Consider the following 19,651-nt stretch of genomic DNA (forward strand, 5'->3'; position numbering starts at 1 on the left):
AGGGGGAGTGGCGCAAGCAAGCCTGCGACCGTAAGTACCCGAATACAAGGGTACTTAGATTTTAGGGCTCCTCCTGGCTTCTTCCTAGCAGTAAAATCTAATGGGTTTGGTGACCTAGGCCTGTAACTCCCAGATATTCTACAGGCTGAGGAAGAACAAAGCCAACCTAGGCTATTAAAGGAGACCCTACCTCAGAATAAAAACAGGAATTCGGGGAGTAGTTCAGTCGTAGGGCACTTGCCTAGTAATCAGGAGGCTCTAGGTTTAATCCCCAGGACCACAGTAACTTGAAATAATAAACTTCTGCTGAACAGTGGTGGCGCACGCCTTTAATCCCAGCACTCGGGAGGCAGAGGCAGGCAGATTTCTGAGTTCAAGGCCAGCCTGGTCTACAGAGTGAGTTCCAGGACAGCCAGGGCTACATAGAGAAACCCTGTCTCAAAAAACCAAGGAAAAAAATAAAATAAAAATAAAAACCTTCTAGGGATATAAATGAACTTAGCAATTTTGACCTAAACTTCACATGTAGCCTACTGCAAATATCACTGCCCAATGGTCCCAATGAATATGGCAGCCACACCCTGTGAACACTCCCCAACAGGTCCCTCCTTTGTGCCACCTAAGGATTTTACTTATTTTAGCTTTATTGTCTTGATTGCCCCCTAGAATGCCAGCTGCAGGCGAACCAGGATGTTGGTTTCCTTTGATGGATGGTGAAAATAGTGAGGGAATGATGGAATGATCAAATGAGTGAACAGTTACTGGCTCTGGACTGACCATCCCCTTGGTTCTCACACACTTGAGAAACATTTATTATAACATGGGCCTGGTAGATTGACACGACAATTGTATCAATTGTAATTGATACAGATTGGCAGCCTTGGGTTTTCTCATCCCACTTCCACAGTTGAATGCACTGAGTCCCCTTATCCAATGTGGCTAGTGATGTTGTGGTTTCTGCTGGTCTGAGGTAACCCTCGCTAGCCTGAAACTAGTGATCCTCTCTCTTGCTTTGGCCTCTGAAGTATTGGGGATATAGTCATGTGCCAGCTTAGTGTTTTATTCTTCATATTACGTTTTCCATAGCTCTACCTTAAGAATCTACGACATTGGCCGGGCGTGGTGACGCACGCCTTTAATCCCAGCACTTGGGAGGCAGAGGCAGGTGAATTTCTCAGTTCAAGGCCAGCCTGGTCTACAAAGTGAGTTCCAGGACAGCCAGGGCTATACAGAGAAACCCTGTCTCGAAAAACCAAAAAAAAAAAAAAAAAAGAATCTACGACACTACCTCCCAACAAGGCTGGAGGGCAGGTCACTAACCTTCAAATGGCTAAGTTTCCCAGAACGTAGACCAGCAGGCTACATAGAAGTCCAGACTTTCACACAAATGGTGCTGCTTGTGGATGGATGGCCTCTCTACCACTGTAAATGTTAGAGCTTATGACTACTTCTGGAGTGTACTGTGTAAGCCTCACCAGTTTCTGGAGAAGGCAATGGTACTCAGGCACAGAGAGGGATGCAAACAGAGGTAGGTAACACAGCCCAGGGGAGGGTGTGGTACTCAGGCACAGAGAGGGATGCAAACAGAGGTAGGTAACACAGCCCCGGGGAGGGTATGGTACTCAGGCACAGAGAGGGATGCAAACAGAGGTAGGTAACACAGCCCCGGGGAGGGTGTGGTACTCAGGCACAGAGAGGGATGCAAACAGAGGTAGGCAACACAGCCCAGGGGAGGGTGTGGTACTCAGGCACAGAGAGGGATGCAAACAGAGGTAGGCAACACAGCCCAGGGGAGGGTGTGGTACTCAGGCACAGAGAGGGATGCAAACAGAGGTAGGCAACACAGCCCCGGGGAGGGTGGGGATCATCCTACTTTTGAGGATCAGGATCTCGGTAGGGTGCTAGGTCCAGCATGGCCTTGGTAGGGACAGAATGACACGGTTCCTGCCCCTGGGACACGGTCACCAAGCATAGGCCTCCAGGAGTGCAGAGCTCAAGGCTTGTTTGTACTATGTATATTACATTCCTCCTTCAAGGAATGTCCTCCCTGTTAAAGTTAATAACTCCATGATAATCAGACAGCAAGAGTGCGGGAGGCCAAGGTGTGGCTACTGTCTCAGCAAAGTGGTAAACATTAGGATCTTAGGAACAGCCCTTAGGCCTGTGAGAAAGAACTCTAAAAACAAGGGTTCAAAAATATTTAATTTCTCAAAAAATAAGGATGCAATATGAATTATATGAGCTTCACTAATCTAAAAAAACAAAAGCAGTTGTGCTGTGAGCCAACTTGTCAGAAAGATACTAAGGAGATAGACTTGGGGAGTGGTGATCAAAGGAGATCCCACTCAGCTAAGTATGTTTGTTTGTTTATGCTTACAAAAGCAGACATTTGAGTTCAGGGTTGGCCTGGGACAGAGCAAGTTTTTGGCCCAGGCATAGTAGAAATAGTAATTTTGGGATGGGGTCCCACCCAGCTAGCTTATGGTCTATGTTTACCAGAAGCAGGCAGATCTTCTGAATTCTTTTGCAATGCTTACTGTCTTCTAAGAATTAAGGGGCTGGGGTCACAAGATGCTGATTCATAGGATAATCAAAGGGAACCTGGAATACATGACTGGACTGACATGGAAAATAAAGGACTGGGTTCATGATCTGCATGAGATACTCAGAGAATTTTTTTAGAATAGCAAGAGAGAGCTGCCTGGAGAACTGGCATAAGCAGAACATAGAGAGAGCTGCCTGGAGACCTCCAGAGAGAGCAGAACTTACAGAAAGCCCTCTGGAAAGCTGCCTCAAGCACAGCATAGGTCCTCAGCTTAGACCCACAATTTGTTCTCACCTCCCAGACAACCCTTCTCTCAGAACCCCTCTCCAAGACGAGACTGGCCCTTGGTGGTGGGGGAAGGTATCCGGGCAGACCCTGGATTTACACAGAGCAATGCAATTCACTTCCCAACTGCCTAGAATTCACCAGCTCTCAGTGAGCCTGAGAGAGTGTACTGTCTGTCCAAGATGACCTCCCAGAATTGCTCAAAGAACAGCCAAAACAGAGATAAAGAGGTGAGCCCACGCATGAAAGCAAACACCTATGATCTCTTCAGCTGAGGCTGAAGGACTTCATTAACTTCAAGGTCAGCACGAGTTATTTAATAAGTTCCAAGTTAGCCTAAGTTAGAGTAGAGACCTGCCTCAGAAAACAAAAGGACTCGAGATGGAGCTCAGTTGGTAGAGAGCTTGCTTGCCTGGCATGCACCAAGCCCTGTGTTCAATTCCCAGCATCCTATAAACCAGGGCTGGGGGCACACACTAATAATCCTAGTATTATGGAAGCAGAGGCAGAAGGATTTTGAGTCCCAAGGTCATCCTCAATTACACGAAGAACTTGAGGCTTAGCTTGGGCTACATGACACCCTGTCTCAAAAAAAAACAAAAAAAAAAAAAACAAAAAAAAAAACAGCCAGGCTTGGTGGCACACACCTTTAATCCCAGCACTCAGGAGGCAGAGGTAGAAGGATCTCTGAGTTGGGAGCTAATTGTCAATAGTGAGTTCCAGGATAGCCAGGGCTACACAGAGAAACACTGTCTCAAAAAAGCAGAGAAAGGAAGGAAAGAAGGGAGGGAAGGCAGGAAGGAGGGAGGGAGTCCTTTCCCACACCACTCCTGCAATTTCCTCAGTCATAAATCTACACAGCAATTTTCAATAGCACATATTGCCTGAGGCCTCTAGGAGTCCTCTGGCAGCAGCCTCTGTATACTATGACCATTGTTCCTCTCCCGTTTGACCTCCTTTCTGAATCTAGCTTGCCCTTTCACCTCCTTCGTGAAGCCTGCAGCTGCAGCATCTTATAACACTCACTCTGAGACCCTGACACCTTCCAGGCAGGGCTGTGACCTTCTTGCTCTTGCTCTCAGCTTCCAGGCAGCCCCAGTCTCCACACTCTTATTTCCACTTCTCTTTTGATGCCAGTGTTCTGTTTGTTAGTCTGAGATATAGGTTCTCAATCTGTAACCTAAAAACTGGCCTCAAACTGGCAATCCTCCTGCCTCTGCCTCCTAAATTTGGGGTTAGCCATGCACCACCACACTCAACTTAGTGTTTTATTTATGTTTTCCACAGTTCTACCTTCATAATCCAATGACCTACTGAAGGCTACAGAGTCATTCCACGGGGCAAAAATGATATTCGCCTACTCGCTCACCTACCGGCTTAGTAATACAGAGATTACAGGCACCAAGGCCCCATGCAAAAAAAAAAAAAAACTGGCAAGATGGATGGCAAGTAAAAGGCTGAGACCTAAGTCCCATCCTCAGAGCCCAAAAATGACACACAGTGGCTCAAATCTAATCCTACAGCAGGCTGGGAGGCACAGACAGCAGCCTCAGGCAGACACACTTGGGCCAGCTAACCTGGAGTACACAGGACACCAAAAACAAAGTGGGAGGAGAAAACCAATTCCCAAAGTTGTCTTCTCATGCCCACACATGCTGCAGCATGTATTCACACACCCGGCACACAGTAATAACAGATCAAATCCAATCGATAAATACTAAGAAAAGACAGATTGGAAATAATGTGGAATTCTATGTATTTGTTACAAATTAGGTCACACTCCCCCCAGAGGGAATCCAAGGAGGAAAAGCAGTCATGTGGCCCTAGAGACATATATAGCAAGGTAACCTAGGGCAGGGTTACAGGTATGGCTGGTCCTTGGACAGCTCCCACCTCTTCATGGGAGGAGCAGGGGTCACTGCCTTCTTCTCAGTGGCTGCCATAGCAGAACTACAAGAAAAAAGGACAAACTCCAGTTAGAACCAGGCCTATAAAGAACAGTGGGGAAGGATCTTTTGGTTTCTTTGTGTTTGTTTTAAATTTTTATTGAAAATAAAATTTCCATACAATATATTCTCTGATCAGTTTCCTCTCTCATTTCCTCCCAGATCCTCCCTACTTCCAATCCCCAGGCCTTCTGTCTGTTTTTATAAACAAACAAACAAACAAACAAACAAACAAACAAACAAACCAGAACAAAAAAACAAAACAAAAAAAGAAAAACATGGGCTGGCGAGATGGTTCAGTGGGTAAGAGCACTGACTGCTCTTCTGAAGGTCCTGAGGTCAAACCCCAGCAACCACATGGTGGCTCACAACCACCCGTAATGAGATCTAACGCCCTCTTCTGGTGTGTCTGAAGACAGCTACAGTGTACTTATGCATAATAATAAATAAATCTTTATACACAAAACCCATAAAAACACAAAGTCAGAAACCACAATATAAAAGACCTATAAGTAAAAAATGCCAAACAAAGCATTATGAGATAAACAGCTCCAAAATCAGTACTAAGTTTGTTCTGTGTCGGCTGTCTACAGCTCTGCATGGGGACTGTCCTCCTGTATAGTTTGTACAAACAGTGAGACTCCACTGGAGAAAACTGATTTTTCCTTTGCAAGCAGTTGTCAAGTTCTAGGTTAAGAAAAGAGGCCCATGAGCCGGGCAGTGGTGGCGCACGCCTTTAATCCCAGCACTTGGGAGGCAGAGGCAGGCAGATTTCTGAGTTCAAGGCCAGCCTGGTCTACAAAGTGAGTTCCAGGACAGCCAGGGTTTTGAGAACCCTGTCTCAAAAAAAAAGAAAGAAAGAAAAGAAAAAAGAATAGAGGCTCATTGCAGTTCCCCTGTCACGGCTGGGACCCCACTTGTCTTGAGCATGCTCAGACTCTCTGCATGCTTCCATAGTCTCTGTGAGGTCAGCTTGTAAAGCACTGTTCCCTTGGTGTTCTCATGCCCACTGCCTCTTCCAATCTTTCAGCCTCCTCTTCTGCTTAATTCCCTGAGCCTTGAGGGAAGGGGTTTGAAGAAATCATCCCATAGAGGACTGACTGTCCAAGTTCTCTCACATTCTACACACTGGCTGACTGTGGGAATCTGTATCAGCAGTGGGGAAAGTAATTGCTGACCTTTCTAATCCAAATTTCCCTAGTTTATAAAAGTAGCCCTGCCTACCCTAGATCAAATGCCAAGCTTTTTGGATATGGAGGGCAGAAGAAAGTATCTCAGAATGCCCAAACCCTTCCCTATGAAGTCCCTCAGAGGGGCATCTGATGCCTACTGAGAGCTGGCAGAACCCATGAAAAGCCTCAGTTATCCTACCCTGGTTCCCAGGCCCAGAACCCACCCAGCCTTGAATACCTGGAATCCTCCCCCACTCCCGGTACCTAGTCTGGACAATCTCCAGAGCACAGCGCTGGGTGTTAGATCCCACAGAAACCTGGGGCAAACAACTAACTGAGATGCCTCCTACCATATCAAAGCCAACGCTGCTTCCAGGCTGCAAGAGTCCTGGCTCCTCTCAGCTCCTCTCAGCCTCTAACCTAAGTGGCTCCGCCCTGAAGCCCCGCTTCACTTACTTCTCCTAGTCCTCTCTCCTATACAACCCAGCCATTTCGGCCACACAGACTTTTGGCTCCATATTCTAGATTCTTCTCCCTCTCCTGCTCCCCACTTTTCTCCCTCTTTTGTCTTCCTCTCCCACCCTCTTCTCACGGCCCAGGTTATTCTTTCTGACTGGACCTTTCCAGATCCTCTGGCTAAATTCTCCTCAAATCTGTAATAAAGACCGTCTCCTCAACCATTCCTAGGAGTCATGACCTCATGCTCATCCACTGGTTAATGGGTGTCCACTGTTCTTCCTCAGATAGTTGGGTGCCACACAAAAACTCTATGGCAAGTGCACAGAGGTGCAGTGCTAGTGACAAAAGGCTAGCCCATGAGCGAGGGCAGAGTATGGAATGAAAACAGACAATCCAAGCACTTGGAAGGCTAATGTAGGATTCTGAGTTTCCGGCCAGACTGGGCTACATGGAGAAACCTTATCTAAAAATACTGGGGGTTGGGGAATGGTGTTACGGGAAAGGAAAGAAGGTGTGTGTGTTTAAGTGACATACACCTATAATCCCAACTCATTACAACAGTCTAAAGCAAGCAACTAGATCCCCTGAGTCCATGTGTTCCAAGACAGCCAAGGCAAAATAGTAATGGGATCATTACTATTGAGCTCTTATAGATTTATTTTAAAATTTATTTATTTATTATATGTAAGTACATTGTAGCTGTCTTCAGACACTCCAGAAAAGAGCATCAGATCTCATTACAGTTGGTTTGAGCCACCATGTGGTTGCTGGGATTTGAACTCAGGACCTTCAGAAGAGCAGCTGACGTTTTTTTTTTTTTTTTTTTTTTTTTGGTTTTTCGATTCAGGGTTTCTCTGTGTAGCCCTGGCTGTCCTGGAACTCACTTTGTAGACCAGGCTGGCCTCAAACTCAGAAATCCACCTGCCTCTGCCTCCCGAGTGCTGGGATTAAAGGCATGCGCCACCATGCCCGGCTCAGCCGGTGCTCTTAACCGCTAGGTCATCTCACCAGCCCCCACTATTGAGCTCTTATAAAGATAACAAACAATGCTAGACATGCTATGATGTCTATTCTTGGCTGTCAACTTGACATCTGGTTTTAACAAAAACCATAATGGCTGGGCACACCCGTGAGGGATTTTTCTTAAATTATTGAAGTAGGAAGGCCTACTTCTAATCTGAATCTTTGAGGTGGAAAGATAAACTTTAATCCAGATATTTTAAGGTGGGAACAATCCATCTTTAATTTGTACCACACCTTCTGCTGACAGCCTATATAAAAGACATGGAAGGAAGCTATCTCTGCCTGCTTGTTCTCTCATTTCCAAGTCTATTCCTGTACTGGCATTAGATCTCTCAAGGATAAGATGCTGGCTATGCTAAAGACATCCTGCTCCATGGACTAAACACCACTGGATTCTTAGCCCTTCCAATCACAGGCCGCCACTGTTGAATTCGCTGGACCACAGCCTGCAAGCCGTTCTAGTAAATCCCCTTCCTATACATAGAGAAATTCATCCTACAATTCTGTTCCTCTAGAAAACCCTGAGTAATGTAAATACCTTTAGTCCCAGCACAAGCGAATCCCTGTAATTAGAAGGCCAGCCTCGTCTACATAGTAAGCTCCAAGCCAGCAAAAGCCATATGTAGCTATATGGGAGACTCATTAGAAGACAAAACAAAAAACAAACCCAGACGCAAAAACCACCTGAATCAGCAAGTTCAAACAAGCACCATCTGCCCCCAAACCGTCACGGCTGCATCACAGAGAGAGCTACAGAGGTCAGAGACAGAGTGGAAAGGAGGTAAGAACATGTCACTTCGGAAGAGTCCCCAGGGGCAGGAGAGAGCCAGGGCTCTCATCATCCCCTAAAAAACAAAAGGCTGCTTCCCTAGAAAGGGAAACCATCCCCAGGGCCACAATGTAGAAGCTGAAAGAGTCAGGTGGCTTGACATGCTTTGCTCACTCTGGAGCTGGACTCCAGAAAAGAAAAAGGTGACAGGGACAATCAACATGTTCTATCCTATCTATCTTCTAACAGGTCCTGGTCTCATCACCTCACAGGTGTCACATAAAACTCTAATGTCACTGTTTTGCAGATAAAAGAAATTGAGGCTTAAGAAGGCCGAGAAAGCTGGAGCAGCCAGGTACTATGGCATACAACTTTAATCCTACACTCCAAATAGGTCTTTGGGAGTTCAAGGCCAACATGGTCTACATTAACAAGTTCCAGGCTAGGCAGGGCCACACAGTGAGAATCTGTCTCAAAGCCAAAAAAAGAAGCTGTGGCACACTGGCATGCACTTGTAATCCTAGTACCTGAGTACAAAGGCACGAGAAGTAGAAGTTCAAGGCCAACCTGGGCTACCAAAGACCCTACCTCAAAAATAAATAAATAAATAAATGGAAAAAATGTAGGACTAGAGATATAACTCAGGAAAGTATTAATCTCATGTGTCAAAAGCTCTGGGTTCAGCCGGGCGTGGTGGTGCACACCTTTAATCCCAGCACTTGGGAGGCAGAGGCAGGTGGATTTCTGAGTTCGAGGCCAGCCTGGTCTACAGAGTGAGTTCCAGAACAGCCAGGGCTACACAGAGAAACCCTGTCTCGAAAAACCAAACCAAACCAAAAGCCCTGGGTTCAACCTCCAACATCACATAAAGCAAGAGTAGTAGTGGGCTGGAGAAATGGCTTGGTGGTTAAGAGCACCGACTGCTCTTCCAAAGTTCCTGAGTTCAATTCCCAGCAACCACATGGTGGCTCACAACCATCTGTAATGCCATCCAATTTCCTCTTCTGGTGTGTCTGAAGACAGCGACAGTCTACTCATATAAATAAAATAAAATGAAATAATTCAAAAAAAAAAAAAAAGAGTAGTAGTACATCCCTGTCAGCACTTGGGGGTGGGAGGCAGGGGGATTATGAGGTCTAGTTCTCAGCTACATAGTAAATAGGAAGCCAACCTGGACTACATGCAAGGCTGTTCCAAAAAATAAAATAATAAATAGGTTGATGGCTAGGGAGATAGTTTAGTAGGTAAAAGTTCTTGCTGTGCCAGCCTGACAAACTATAACTAGAAACTAGAAACCAGATAAAAAGCTGCACGTGGTAGTGGGCATCTGTAACTCCAGAAGCAGTTGAGAGGCAGAGACAGCTCATGGGCCAACTACCTTCAGTACATAGCACAAGAGGAGAAACATACAAAACCTTGCCCAAACAAGGAAAGGAGAAAACCAACTCCCAAAAACTTTCCTCTGACCTCCACATGTGCTGTTACAGCTGCACCCATTCACTCTCTTTCTCACTGTCTCCTCTCTCCTCCTCCTTCCTCATATACACACACACACTCTACACACAAACTTTTTTTTAAATATAAAAAAGGTTGAGGGTACAACGAGAGAGTACAAAGCAAGCTTACTATCCCTACAGAAGACCTGAGCTCAGTTCCCAACACACACATCAGAGTCTCTAACTCCAGGGGATCCAAGGCCTCCAAGAGCACATGCATTCAAATGCACAGAGCTTCAGACGTGGAATTAAAAATACTAAGTTTTGGGACTGGAGAGACGGCTCAGCATGGGCTGCTCTTCCAGAAGACCCAGGTTATATTTTCAGCACTAACATGGCAGCTTACACAACCATCTGTTCATCTATTCTAGTGTCAGAGGACCAGTGCCAGGCATGCATGTGGTACAAAGATCTACTTGCAAGCAAAACATCCATACACTTAAAGTAAAAGTAAATGGGTTTGCTTGTTTGTCTGTTTTTCTGTGTAGGCCTGCCTGTTCTGGCACTCAAAAGATCCACCTGCCTCTGCTTCCCAAGGATTGGCATTAAAGGAGTGTGCCACCACAACCAGGAAAAAAAAATCTTGAATGAAAAGGCTGAGGAAGCCGGGCATGGTGGCGCACGCCTTTAATCCCAGCACTCGGGAGGCAGAGGCAGGCGGATTTCTGAGTTCGAGGCCAACCTGGTCTACAGAGTGAGTTCCAGGACAGCTAGGGCTACACAGAGAAACCCTGTCTCGAAAAAAACCAAAACCAAACCAAACCAAACCAAAAACAAACAAACCAACAAAAAAAGAAAACGCTGAGGAGTACCCAAAACCTCGAAGTGGGTGAGTTGTACGGCCTAGGCTGTTAGCCTCTCTGGGCATCGATTCTGCTTTTCAAGGATTGTCAGTGATCAAGAACAGCATGCATTCCACTCATCAAGTCAGTAAGAGCGCTACGATCAAGAGACAACAGTACAGTGTACTCACTCTAACTTTAGTTGGCTTTTCTTTGTGATTCCAGAAGTGGTCAGTATCTCATTCTGTGTGTACATGTTTCTGTGTGCAGGTCTATGAGTGTGCCCACGTCCATGTGTGTGTGTCTGTGTGTATATGCACATGCATATATCAAGTCTTTGTTAGGTCGGGAATTCTCCTAGGCTGGATGGCCATCAAGTCCAGGGATCCACCTGTCCCTGCCCCCACAATGCTGAGATTACAAGTGTACACTAGCAGACTCAGCTGGAGCTACAAACTGTAACTGTAACTCAGTCCCCAACTGAGCCGCAGCATCTTTTTTTAAAAGACTTATTTATTTTATGTATGTGAGTACATTGTCACTGTCTTCAGACACACCAGAAGAAGGCATCGGATCCCATTACAGATGGTTGTGAGCCACCATGTGGTTGCTGGAAATTGAACTCAGGATCCTAGAAGAGAAGTCAGTGCTCTTAACCACTGAGCCATCTCTCCAGCATCTTTAAAAAATAGCAATAATAACATAAGCCTCATGTGGTGGTACATGCTTTTAGTCCCAGCATTCAAAAGGCAGGGGCAGGCAGGTAGATAGATCTCTGTGAGTCTGACACCTGCCTGATCTAGAGTTCCAGGATTAACAGACTGTTACTCAGAGAAACCCTGTCTTAGACAAATAAATAGAGTGTCAAGAGGGTGAGGAGGTGGTCTATGTGTATGTAAATACATAGTCTACAGAGCAAGTTCTAGGACAGCCAAGGCTGTTTCTCTGTAGAAATCCTGTCATTCAGGAAGGAAGGAAAATGAGGGGTGGGGAAGGTGGTGGGTGTAGGGAGGGGTGTGTGTGTGTGTGTGTGTGTGTATGTGTACATGTACTTGTGAAAAGAGGCCACTGGACCCCTGGAAGCTGGAGTTACAGATGGTAAGCCAATCCACATGGGTGCTGAGAACAAACTCTGCTCCTCTCCAAGAGCATTAAACAATTTTAATCACTAGGCCATCTCTCCAGCCCGTGTGTTTGTTTGTGACAAGCGCTCTCTCTCTCTCTCTCTCTCTCTCTCTCTCTCTCTCTCTCTCTCTGAGTGTGTGTGTGTGTGTGTGTGTGTGTTTTGAAACAGGGTCTTAGTATGTACTCCCAATAGATCTGGAACTCAGTATGTAGACTAGGCTGGCCTCCAACTTGTAGCCATCCCTTGTGCTGGGATATAAGGTGTGTGCCACTGCATCTGGTCTCAGCATCTCATTCTTTTTTTCTAAGTGTATTGGTTGTCTATGTGTTTTGTAAGTCTATGTGTACAGGTATGTCTATAGATATGAGTAATTTGCCTACATGTATAAGTGTGTGTACCATTTGCATGTTTGGTACCTACAGAGCCAGAACAGAGCATCAGATCCTCTGGAACAGGAGTTAAGGAAAGTTATGAACTGCCACATAGGTGCTAGGAACCCTACCCATGTCCTCTGCAAGATCAACAAGTGTTCTTAAATGCTATTTTTCGCCAGTCCTTGAACCTCATTCTATAAACCAGAATGAGAGCTCTGTTAAATAGAGCAGAGGAGATTGGCTTTATAGACAGGAAAGGACTGAAGGAAACAGTACAAAGCCTAACAAAGAGATTGGTCAGTTCAAAGTTACCTTCCTTACAAAGGCTAAACCAGAGGGACCTTCATTATCATGCCAGCCAAAAACTGGTCTGCCAGGGAACTGACTGTGACCTGGTTTCTTAGAAGGCGAGATAAGCTTCACTCGGTGGCTTAGACGTCTATGCAAATGCCTTTCTGTCTTGGTCTGCTGGATCTAGTACAGAAACTCATTCCAGACTATGGCCTCCTATGAACCTCATGGGATACCACTGTCATCTCCAACTAAGAAAAGACCCCTGAGAACAGGGACCAAGTGGGTTGTTTTCCCTTGGGTTCCTTTGGGGTTCTTTTATCATCATCATTTTTGGACATGCATGACATGTCAGAAGTCAACTTGCAGGTACTGAATTTCTGCTTCCCACATGAATCCATGAGCTCAGGTCATCTAGTTTGACAGCAAGTGCCTTACCCACTAAGCCATCTTACCTTCCTCAACTTGTTTTAAGACTACCCCTAACTATATCACACAGAATGGCCTGGAACCTGTAAACTTCCTACCTCAGCCTGACTTCACTTCCCCAACACTGGGATTACAAACACACTGCCAGGCCCCTGCATTTCTTTTAACTTGGGTTCTGGGGATCAAACTCTCAATGCTCACAGGACAAGTAGCTTACTAAGTAAGTTATATTCTCAGCCCTGGCTTGAACTCTTGATTTTCTCAGCCTCAACCTCCTTATTTCAGGGATCACAATCCTGTCCCACTATACTAGGACTGCGGAAAGCATGTTTCTACCTGCCAAGGAAGAAAAGCCAGTAGCAGAGGGGATGGACACTGAGGATCCTTACCTCTCGGCTGTCTTGCCTGACACCAGGGCCTTTTGTGAGGACATGATGATTGAGGGAGGCACAACTTCCCGGCGGCCATCACGAGTACAGTAGTAATTGTTGGACAGCTTGTGACTGGGGCCCACGGGGAGTTTCGGAGGTGGCTGGGTCCTGAGGGAAAAAAACATTGGCACTGAAACAAAGTGACAGTCCCTCTCACTGCCACTCTCCTTTACAAGACTGAGGATTGGAGCTACAAGGGAGGCTGCAGGCCAAAGTCATGTCTTGCTGCATTACCATATTCTATACCTGGGTCTGGAACGAGAAACCAAGCAGCAGACACTAATCTCTATATAAAAAAGTCTTCAGCCAGGTTACAGACATGTGCTCCACCCCAGTCCCTCTAAGTCTCAAATATGGTTGGGTATAGAGGACCCTTACTGACGTTCCCAAGACAAAGAAGAGACCTAGACATGCTCCTATCCCCAACACAAAGCTAAGCTTAGCAGCAGCCTTCCTTCTACCTACATATGCTCACGAAAATCAGGTCAGAGTGCCCAACTGTGACCATCCCTCATCCAGCAATTGTAGTCTATAACACTGAAGCACAGCCCCAGATTACCCAACTGAAGTGCCTTTCTCCCCACCCCCAAAGGCTAAGTCATAGGACTTTTTAATTCCTTGTTATCTCAGGGACCCTTTAAATCACCCTGCTGGGATAAAGGCTTATTACTCAAAGAACACCTTGCCCTGGGAACTTATCCAAGTTCCTGCCCTTCCTGCCACTGTGTGGTCTACTGCCAAGATTCCCTGGAGAGGGAAGTAGAGGGGTTACATGGAACAAAGCTCAGTCTGGCCTCAGGCTAATCCTGAGCTTACCAAGAAGCCTAAAGCCTTGAAAGGAAACACTGAACTTCAAACAAAAAAGGAAAATTCCCAGGGACAAAGGTGGGTGCTCATAAACAGTTGGGTTTTATTTGTTTATTTGGCTACATTTCAAATTTGGCCGCCATTTTTACCCAGCAAGTTCTCCTTAAAAATGTAAAAGCCATTTTATTTTTTAAATAAAAAATATGGCAGAGCTGAGAAATGGCTTAGCAGTTAACACTGGCTGCTCTTCCAAAGGACAAGGTTTCTATTCCCAGCAGCCACATGGCACCTCACAACTGTCTGTCACTCCAGATCCAGGGTATCTGATAGCCTCACACAGACAGACATGAAGACAAAACACCAATGCACAGGAAGTGCAAGCAAAAGAATCAGCTTAAGGTCATTCTCAGCAACGGAAGCTCCACGTCAGCATGGATGACGTGAAACTGTCTAGAAAATATTAAACGAAAAAAGAAAAAACCACCAAAGGCTAGACAGTAGCTTAGCCATTAAGAGTAAATGCTATACAATCATAAGGAACAGAGTGTAGATCCCAGCAGACACAAAACAAGCACAGCACTCCACAAGTGCCTGCAACTCCAGTCCCATGGGATCCAATGCCTCCTCCTGGCTTCTGTATGCAAACAGGAGCATCTTCAGACACATATGCATAGAAACAATTTATATGACTTATGTAGTTTATTTAATAACGGGGGAGGTTGGGTTTTTTGTTTTTTTGAGATAAGATCTCTGGCTGTCCTAGAATTCTATATAGACCAGGCTGCTGGCCTCAGATTCAGAGTTCACGCGCCTCTGCATTCCAGTCCTAGGATTTAAAGGCCTGTACCACCATGCCTAGCTTAAAATGTCCTAAGACTGCCAGGCAGTGGTAGAGCACACCTTTAATCCCAGCACTCAAGGGGGTACAGACAGGCGACAGGAGGATCTCTGAGTTCTAGGTCAGCCTGGTCTACAAATAGAATTCCACAGCAGCCAGGGCTACATAAAGAAACCCCATCTCAAAAAACCTAAAAATTTCCTAAAATTAGCTGGAGTACATGCCTTTTAGTCCCAGTACTCAGGAAGCAGAGGAAGACAGATCTCTGATTGCAAGACCATCCTTGTCTACAAAGCAAGTTTCAGGATACCAAGGGCTACACAGAGAAACTCTGTCCAAAAAAAAAACAAAAAACCCTTTTAAAATTAAAAAAAGGTAAAGTGTGACATATGGCTGGATACTGACTGGACACACCACTACAGTCCCAGTACTCAAGAGACTGAAGCAGGAGAAGTCCAGAGCAGAGTTCCAGGACAGCCTGAGCTGCCCAGTGATACCCTGTCTTTTGAGGAAAAGACTGGAGCCTGGAGAGGTGGCACAATAGGCAGCACTTCTTGCAGAACACCCCAGTTCAGTTCCCAGCACCCATCCATAACTCCAGTTCCAGGAGATCCAACACCTTCTGGCCTCAGAGATATTGGATGCATATAATGCCTGTACAGTCATACATGTACATAAAACATCCACACACAAAACTAAATAAAACTTAAAAAAAAGTGATAGCCAGTCAGAGGGCTCAGCACGTAAAGGTGCTTGCCACCAAGCCTGATGACCTGACTTTAATCTCTGGGACCCAACAGTGGGAAGAAAAGAACTATTACCACAAGTTTTCCTGACCTATACACACACACACAAACATAAACAATAAATCCAGTAATATTAAAAAGGAAAAAGCTATAAAGCTCTAAAATGACTAACACATCTGTGAAACTTAGAATTTGCCTGAAGAACATATATGCTATGTTCACATATATGTTCATCTGTTCACAGCAAAGTAAAAAGAACATTTGTCCAATGCCAAGACCCAAGTGAACCACTAGAGGGCGCCTTTATCCCAAAGAAGCTGGCTCCTGCCTGTATTCCCAGTAAATCAGTGCAACTCCTTTCCCTTACACACGTTCAAGCCAACTAGGGGTCCATGCCAATCAGGACTACAGTGTAAGAGCCTGCCTCTGAACAGGCTTAGTAACACATGCCCAGCCAATTCAGCATGTGGAATTGATCAAAGTAAGACCTGCCTTAAATAAATAAATGTTGTTTTTATAAATGTTTTTTTAATGCATGCTGTATTTATCCCTCCCTGACAACATCCACAAAAGAAATAAAGACAATTATGAGGCTGTTGAGGCTCACTGGGTAGAGCACTTGTTACTCTTGGAGAGAACCAGAATTGGATTCCCACATAGTGGCTCACAATCACCCGAAACTCTAGTTCCAGGGGGTCTCATGCTATCTCCTGAACTCACAGGCGTCAGGCCCATATACATAAACTCATGCAGGCAGAACACACATATGAGTATAAATAAATCTAAAAATCTTTTAAGAAAAGAAGAAGATAGAATTTAAGTTGAGGGCTGGTGTAGTTCACTTGATAAAGGCGTCCCTTGCACTGCATAAACCTAGTATACTGCTATATACGTATAGCGGTATCTACTCCTGGAATCCCAGCACTTTGAAGACAGAAGCAGGATTATGAGTGTAAGGCCATACTGCAGCTACACGACAATTTTGAGACCAGACTGGGCAGTGTTTCAGATATTCCCCTTGGCGTCTGCTGGGCTTTCACATAAGGGCTCATTCTGAACTCAGCAAAGTGAGGTGGAGTCTCTGAGTGCTAAAGCCACCAACCCCACAAACCAAGAATACCCGTTTGTATTGGCATCCAAAAGTCTGAGGACATGGCAAAGACTCATCAATATATAAATGTGATCAAAACTGACTTTAAGCAATGACTTGGCCTACATGGGCCTCATCCTCCCCCTTCAGTAGCTTGAGAACATAGCATTTCATGTGTGTGGTCACAATGAAGACTGCAAATCTACCCAAGAGACCAACAAATAATACAATCGATCTCTTAACTAACTATTCCAAGACAGCCCAATGAAGTTAAAAGTAAATTTTTGCTTTCACAGCCTGACAAGAAAGATCTCTGCTCAATTCTCCAAGGAAAGTTCAAGAGAACAGCAAATTTAGGGTTTTTTCATGTTTGTTTTTTAGACAGGGGTTAACCTGAAACCCATCATGTAGATCAGGTAGGCCTTGAACTCAGAAATCAGCCTGCCTGTTTCCTGAGTGCTGGGATTAAGGACTGTACCACTATGGCCAGCCTTGGGTTTGGGTTTGGTGGAAGAATGTCAGGATGAGGGCAGCAAGCACGGCCTGCTCACCGCTTGGCGATCTCCTGGTAGCGCAGCTGTAGCTTCGCCTGCAGGTCTTGCTGTGGGAGGAGAGGAGAAGTCAGAAACTAGGGAACCCCAGGATAGGGTTAGCGAACAGAAGTAGCCAGTTAGGGTAAGTTTACAAGTCCTGCATATGAAGAAAGGGAGGGTCATGGCTTACAAAACTTTACTGCTAAGTTTTCCAGCCTTTCCAAGATCTAACCTAAAAAGCCTTCCTTTTAAAAAAAATCTTCTCTGTATATGGGTCAATATACTAAACATGCTTACCCTAACATTATGGGAATTCTCACCCAGACAGTTGCTTACTGAGCTCCAGTGCTAGATTACCTCCTTTCTTGGACCCTAAATTATCTCTCTCCTCTTATCCATCTCCAACCTCCTAGGAGCTGCAGAGATCTACAGCTTCCCTGGCCTCTTTGTTTTCTTCCAAAATCTAAAAACTGGTCCTCAGCCTTCCAAAAACAGGGGCACAAGATTCAAAGCTGATACGGGGATGAGGGAACACCTGGTCTGAGTGGAACGTGGCGAAGAGACAAATGAGGCGAAGAGAGAAAGGGATAGGAAGAGGGGCGGGCCGGGGTGGGGGTGGGGGTGAGCTAAAGTCAGGCAATCTAAGGCCAAGGAAATCCCAGTAACCCGGTCAAAATCATTTAGGACCTTGAGTCTGACTACTGGAGTCACAAATTCAGGGATCCTGGAATGTCCACTGAACTAAGGAGATATTAAGAGGGAGAGGATTCAAGGGCGTACAGAACCCAAATCCTTCCCGGCCCGGATCGGAACAGCACACGCACCCCAGACGCCCAGTTCCGCAGCTTTTGGATAACGCGAGTAGCGGACGCCATATTCCTTCCGCTCCGAAGGACGCTGGTGACGACTCTGCCCCGAGGATTCCTGGGTACCGCGTGCAGTCTCGCGAGAGCGAAAGGGAGGCGTGGTCAGAGCCGACTATAAAAAGCATCCCCTGCTCACGTGACTCCTCTCCGCCAGATCGCCGCCATCATGGACACGAGTCGCGTGCAGCCCATCAAGCTGGCTAGGGTGAGGCGACTGCGGGTGTTTAGAAGCCTGAATAAAGAGAGAAAGAAGAAAGGTCGACATGTCGAGCCTAACTGTCCCTTCTTTCCTGTAGGTAACCAAAGTGCTGGGCAGGACCGGTTCGCAGGGACAGTGCACGCAGGTGAGTGATGGGAACATTCGGACCACTTCCTGGGGTCGGAGCGGAGTCCTCCCGAGTACCAGGATTATAACTGGATTTGGTGACGTTTAATTCTAGTTGATAGGTTTAGGGAGGATATGAATTTGTAAGAAACCTGGATACCGTAGTAAGACTGCCTTTGAAAGCTTTTGGCGGGGGGCGGGGGGAGGAGGGTGTTCTAGACAGGGTTTCTCTGTGTAGCCCTGGCTGTCCTCGAACTGAGAAATCCGCCTGCCTCTGTCTCCCAAGTGCTGAGATTAAAGTCGTGGGGCCACCACTGCCCAACTAAAAGCTTTGGTTTTAAAGAGGTGGAGTTGGCGGGACCTATGTGTCAGTAGTAGACTTGCTTACCCTTACAAAGAACCCGAAAAAACTGAGTACTGAACTCAAAGCTAGTAATTAAAGGTGTCTAAGGAAGTTCACATGGCGTTCCAGGCAAGCTTAGGCTACAAAATGATCCAGTACCGAAAAAACCTGGGCCACTGTTGAGTGTGCTTGCCTCCGTCCACCACATAGAACAAGAATGGTAGGGCATCTCACCTACTCCAGGAGACAGACAAGCCTAGGCTAAAGATTTCCTGACCGTTCGTTCCCCTGGTTTATACCGAGGTCTCCCATCACAGCTACTTAAGAAACGTAAGGTAGGGGGATCCGTAGTTCAGGGCCAGCCAGAAGTAAGTCGGAGGCACACAGATAAATTTGTATTTGGGGAGGGTGTTGTAATTCCGGAAGGATCACAGGATTTCAGGGTCAGATCAGGCTACAGAGACCCTATGTGAGTGATTCAATGCCTTTGATCTGGCAAATGAGACTTTAAGAGTAACAAATGCTTGTAACTGCTGAACCATCTGACCTGACCAGCCCCGTCCCAGGCTCTGGTCCGTATTACCTTTCCACCCCACTAGTAAGTAGCAGCATTTAACTCTTGTATTGGGCTTGTAGGTGCGAGTGGAATTTATGGATGACACCAGCCGCTCTATCATCCGAAATGTCAAAGGCCCCGTTCGAGAGGGTGACGTGCTCACCCTATTGGAGTCAGAAAGAGAAGCTCGAAGGTTGCGTTGATCTTGCAGCTGGTGGGTAAGTGGCAACCCTTGGGAGGGACTTGTTAGGAGGTAAGAAAGGCACTCTATCTAATGCTTGGGTCTGTTTACAGGGTTCTGGATATCCACTACTTAGCCCACGGAATGATCTGCAACTGTTAAATAAAGCATTTATATTAATTCTTGTCTAGGAATTGGCTTTATTAAAAACTTCAGTGACCATGCACTCTGCTTTGAA

At 45.9% G+C, this 19,651-nt stretch overlaps 2 protein-coding genes across 3 annotated transcripts; one reads left to right on the forward strand and one right to left on the reverse strand.

The window, feature by feature from the left end:
* Positions 1-4,569: 4,569 nt before the first annotated feature.
* On the reverse strand, positions 4,570-18,063 carry Ndufa7 (NADH:ubiquinone oxidoreductase subunit A7). The gene is made up of 4 exons (XM_021186584.2): positions 17,967-18,063; positions 17,161-17,210; positions 13,087-13,236; positions 4,570-4,780 (listed from the first exon to the last, which is right to left on the reverse strand). The coding sequence occupies exons 1-4, from the start codon at positions 18,015-18,017 to the stop codon at positions 4,690-4,692; spliced, it is 342 nt and encodes a 113-aa protein (XP_021042243.1). The 5' UTR covers positions 18,018-18,063; the 3' UTR covers positions 4,570-4,689.
* A 68-nt stretch (positions 18,064-18,131) lies between these two features.
* Positions 18,132-19,593, forward strand: Rps28 (ribosomal protein S28). Of its 2 annotated transcripts, none has more exons than XM_021186585.3 (4): positions 18,132-18,213; positions 18,305-18,352; positions 19,313-19,450; positions 19,527-19,593. In XM_021186585.3, the coding sequence occupies exons 1-3, from the start codon at positions 18,175-18,177 to the stop codon at positions 19,433-19,435; spliced, it is 210 nt and encodes a 69-aa protein (XP_021042244.1). In that variant the 5' UTR covers positions 18,132-18,174; the 3' UTR covers positions 19,436-19,450; positions 19,527-19,593. The 2 variants fall into 2 exon arrangements, with proteins under 2 accessions (XP_021042244.1, XP_021004670.1); XM_021149011.3 differs by having other exon boundaries at positions 19,313-19,446.
* The last annotated feature ends 58 nt before the right edge of the window (positions 19,594-19,651 follow it).

This window comes from Mus caroli, unplaced genomic scaffold (assembly GCF_978045245.1).
Source record: "Mus caroli unplaced genomic scaffold, Mus_caroli_1 scaffold_18, whole genome shotgun sequence".
Classification (NCBI taxonomy): domain Eukaryota; kingdom Metazoa; phylum Chordata; class Mammalia; order Rodentia; family Muridae; genus Mus; species Mus caroli.

Coding starts and splice junctions, on each gene's coding strand:
- Rps28 (XM_021186585.3), top strand. CDS start 18,175: ATGGACACGAGTCGCGTGCAGCCCATCAAGCTGGCTAGG. Junction 18,214..18,304: donor AGCCCATCAAGCTGGCTAGG/GTGAGGCGACTG, acceptor TCTTTCCTGTAG/GTAACCAAAGTGCTGGGCAG. Junction 18,353..19,312: donor CGCAGGGACAGTGCACGCAG/GTGAGTGATGGG, acceptor TTGGGCTTGTAG/GTGCGAGTGGAATTTATGGA.
- Ndufa7 (XM_021186584.2), bottom strand. CDS start 18,017: ATGGCGTCCGCTACTCGCGTTATCCAAAAGCTGCGGAACTGGGCGTCT. Junction 17,211..17,966: donor TGCGGAACTGGGCGTCTGGG/GTGCGTGTGCTG, acceptor CTCCTCCCACAG/CAAGACCTGCAGGCGAAGCT. Junction 13,237..17,160: donor TACCAGGAGATCGCCAAGCG/GTGAGCAGGCCG, acceptor TTTTTCCCTCAG/GACCCAGCCACCTCCGAAAC.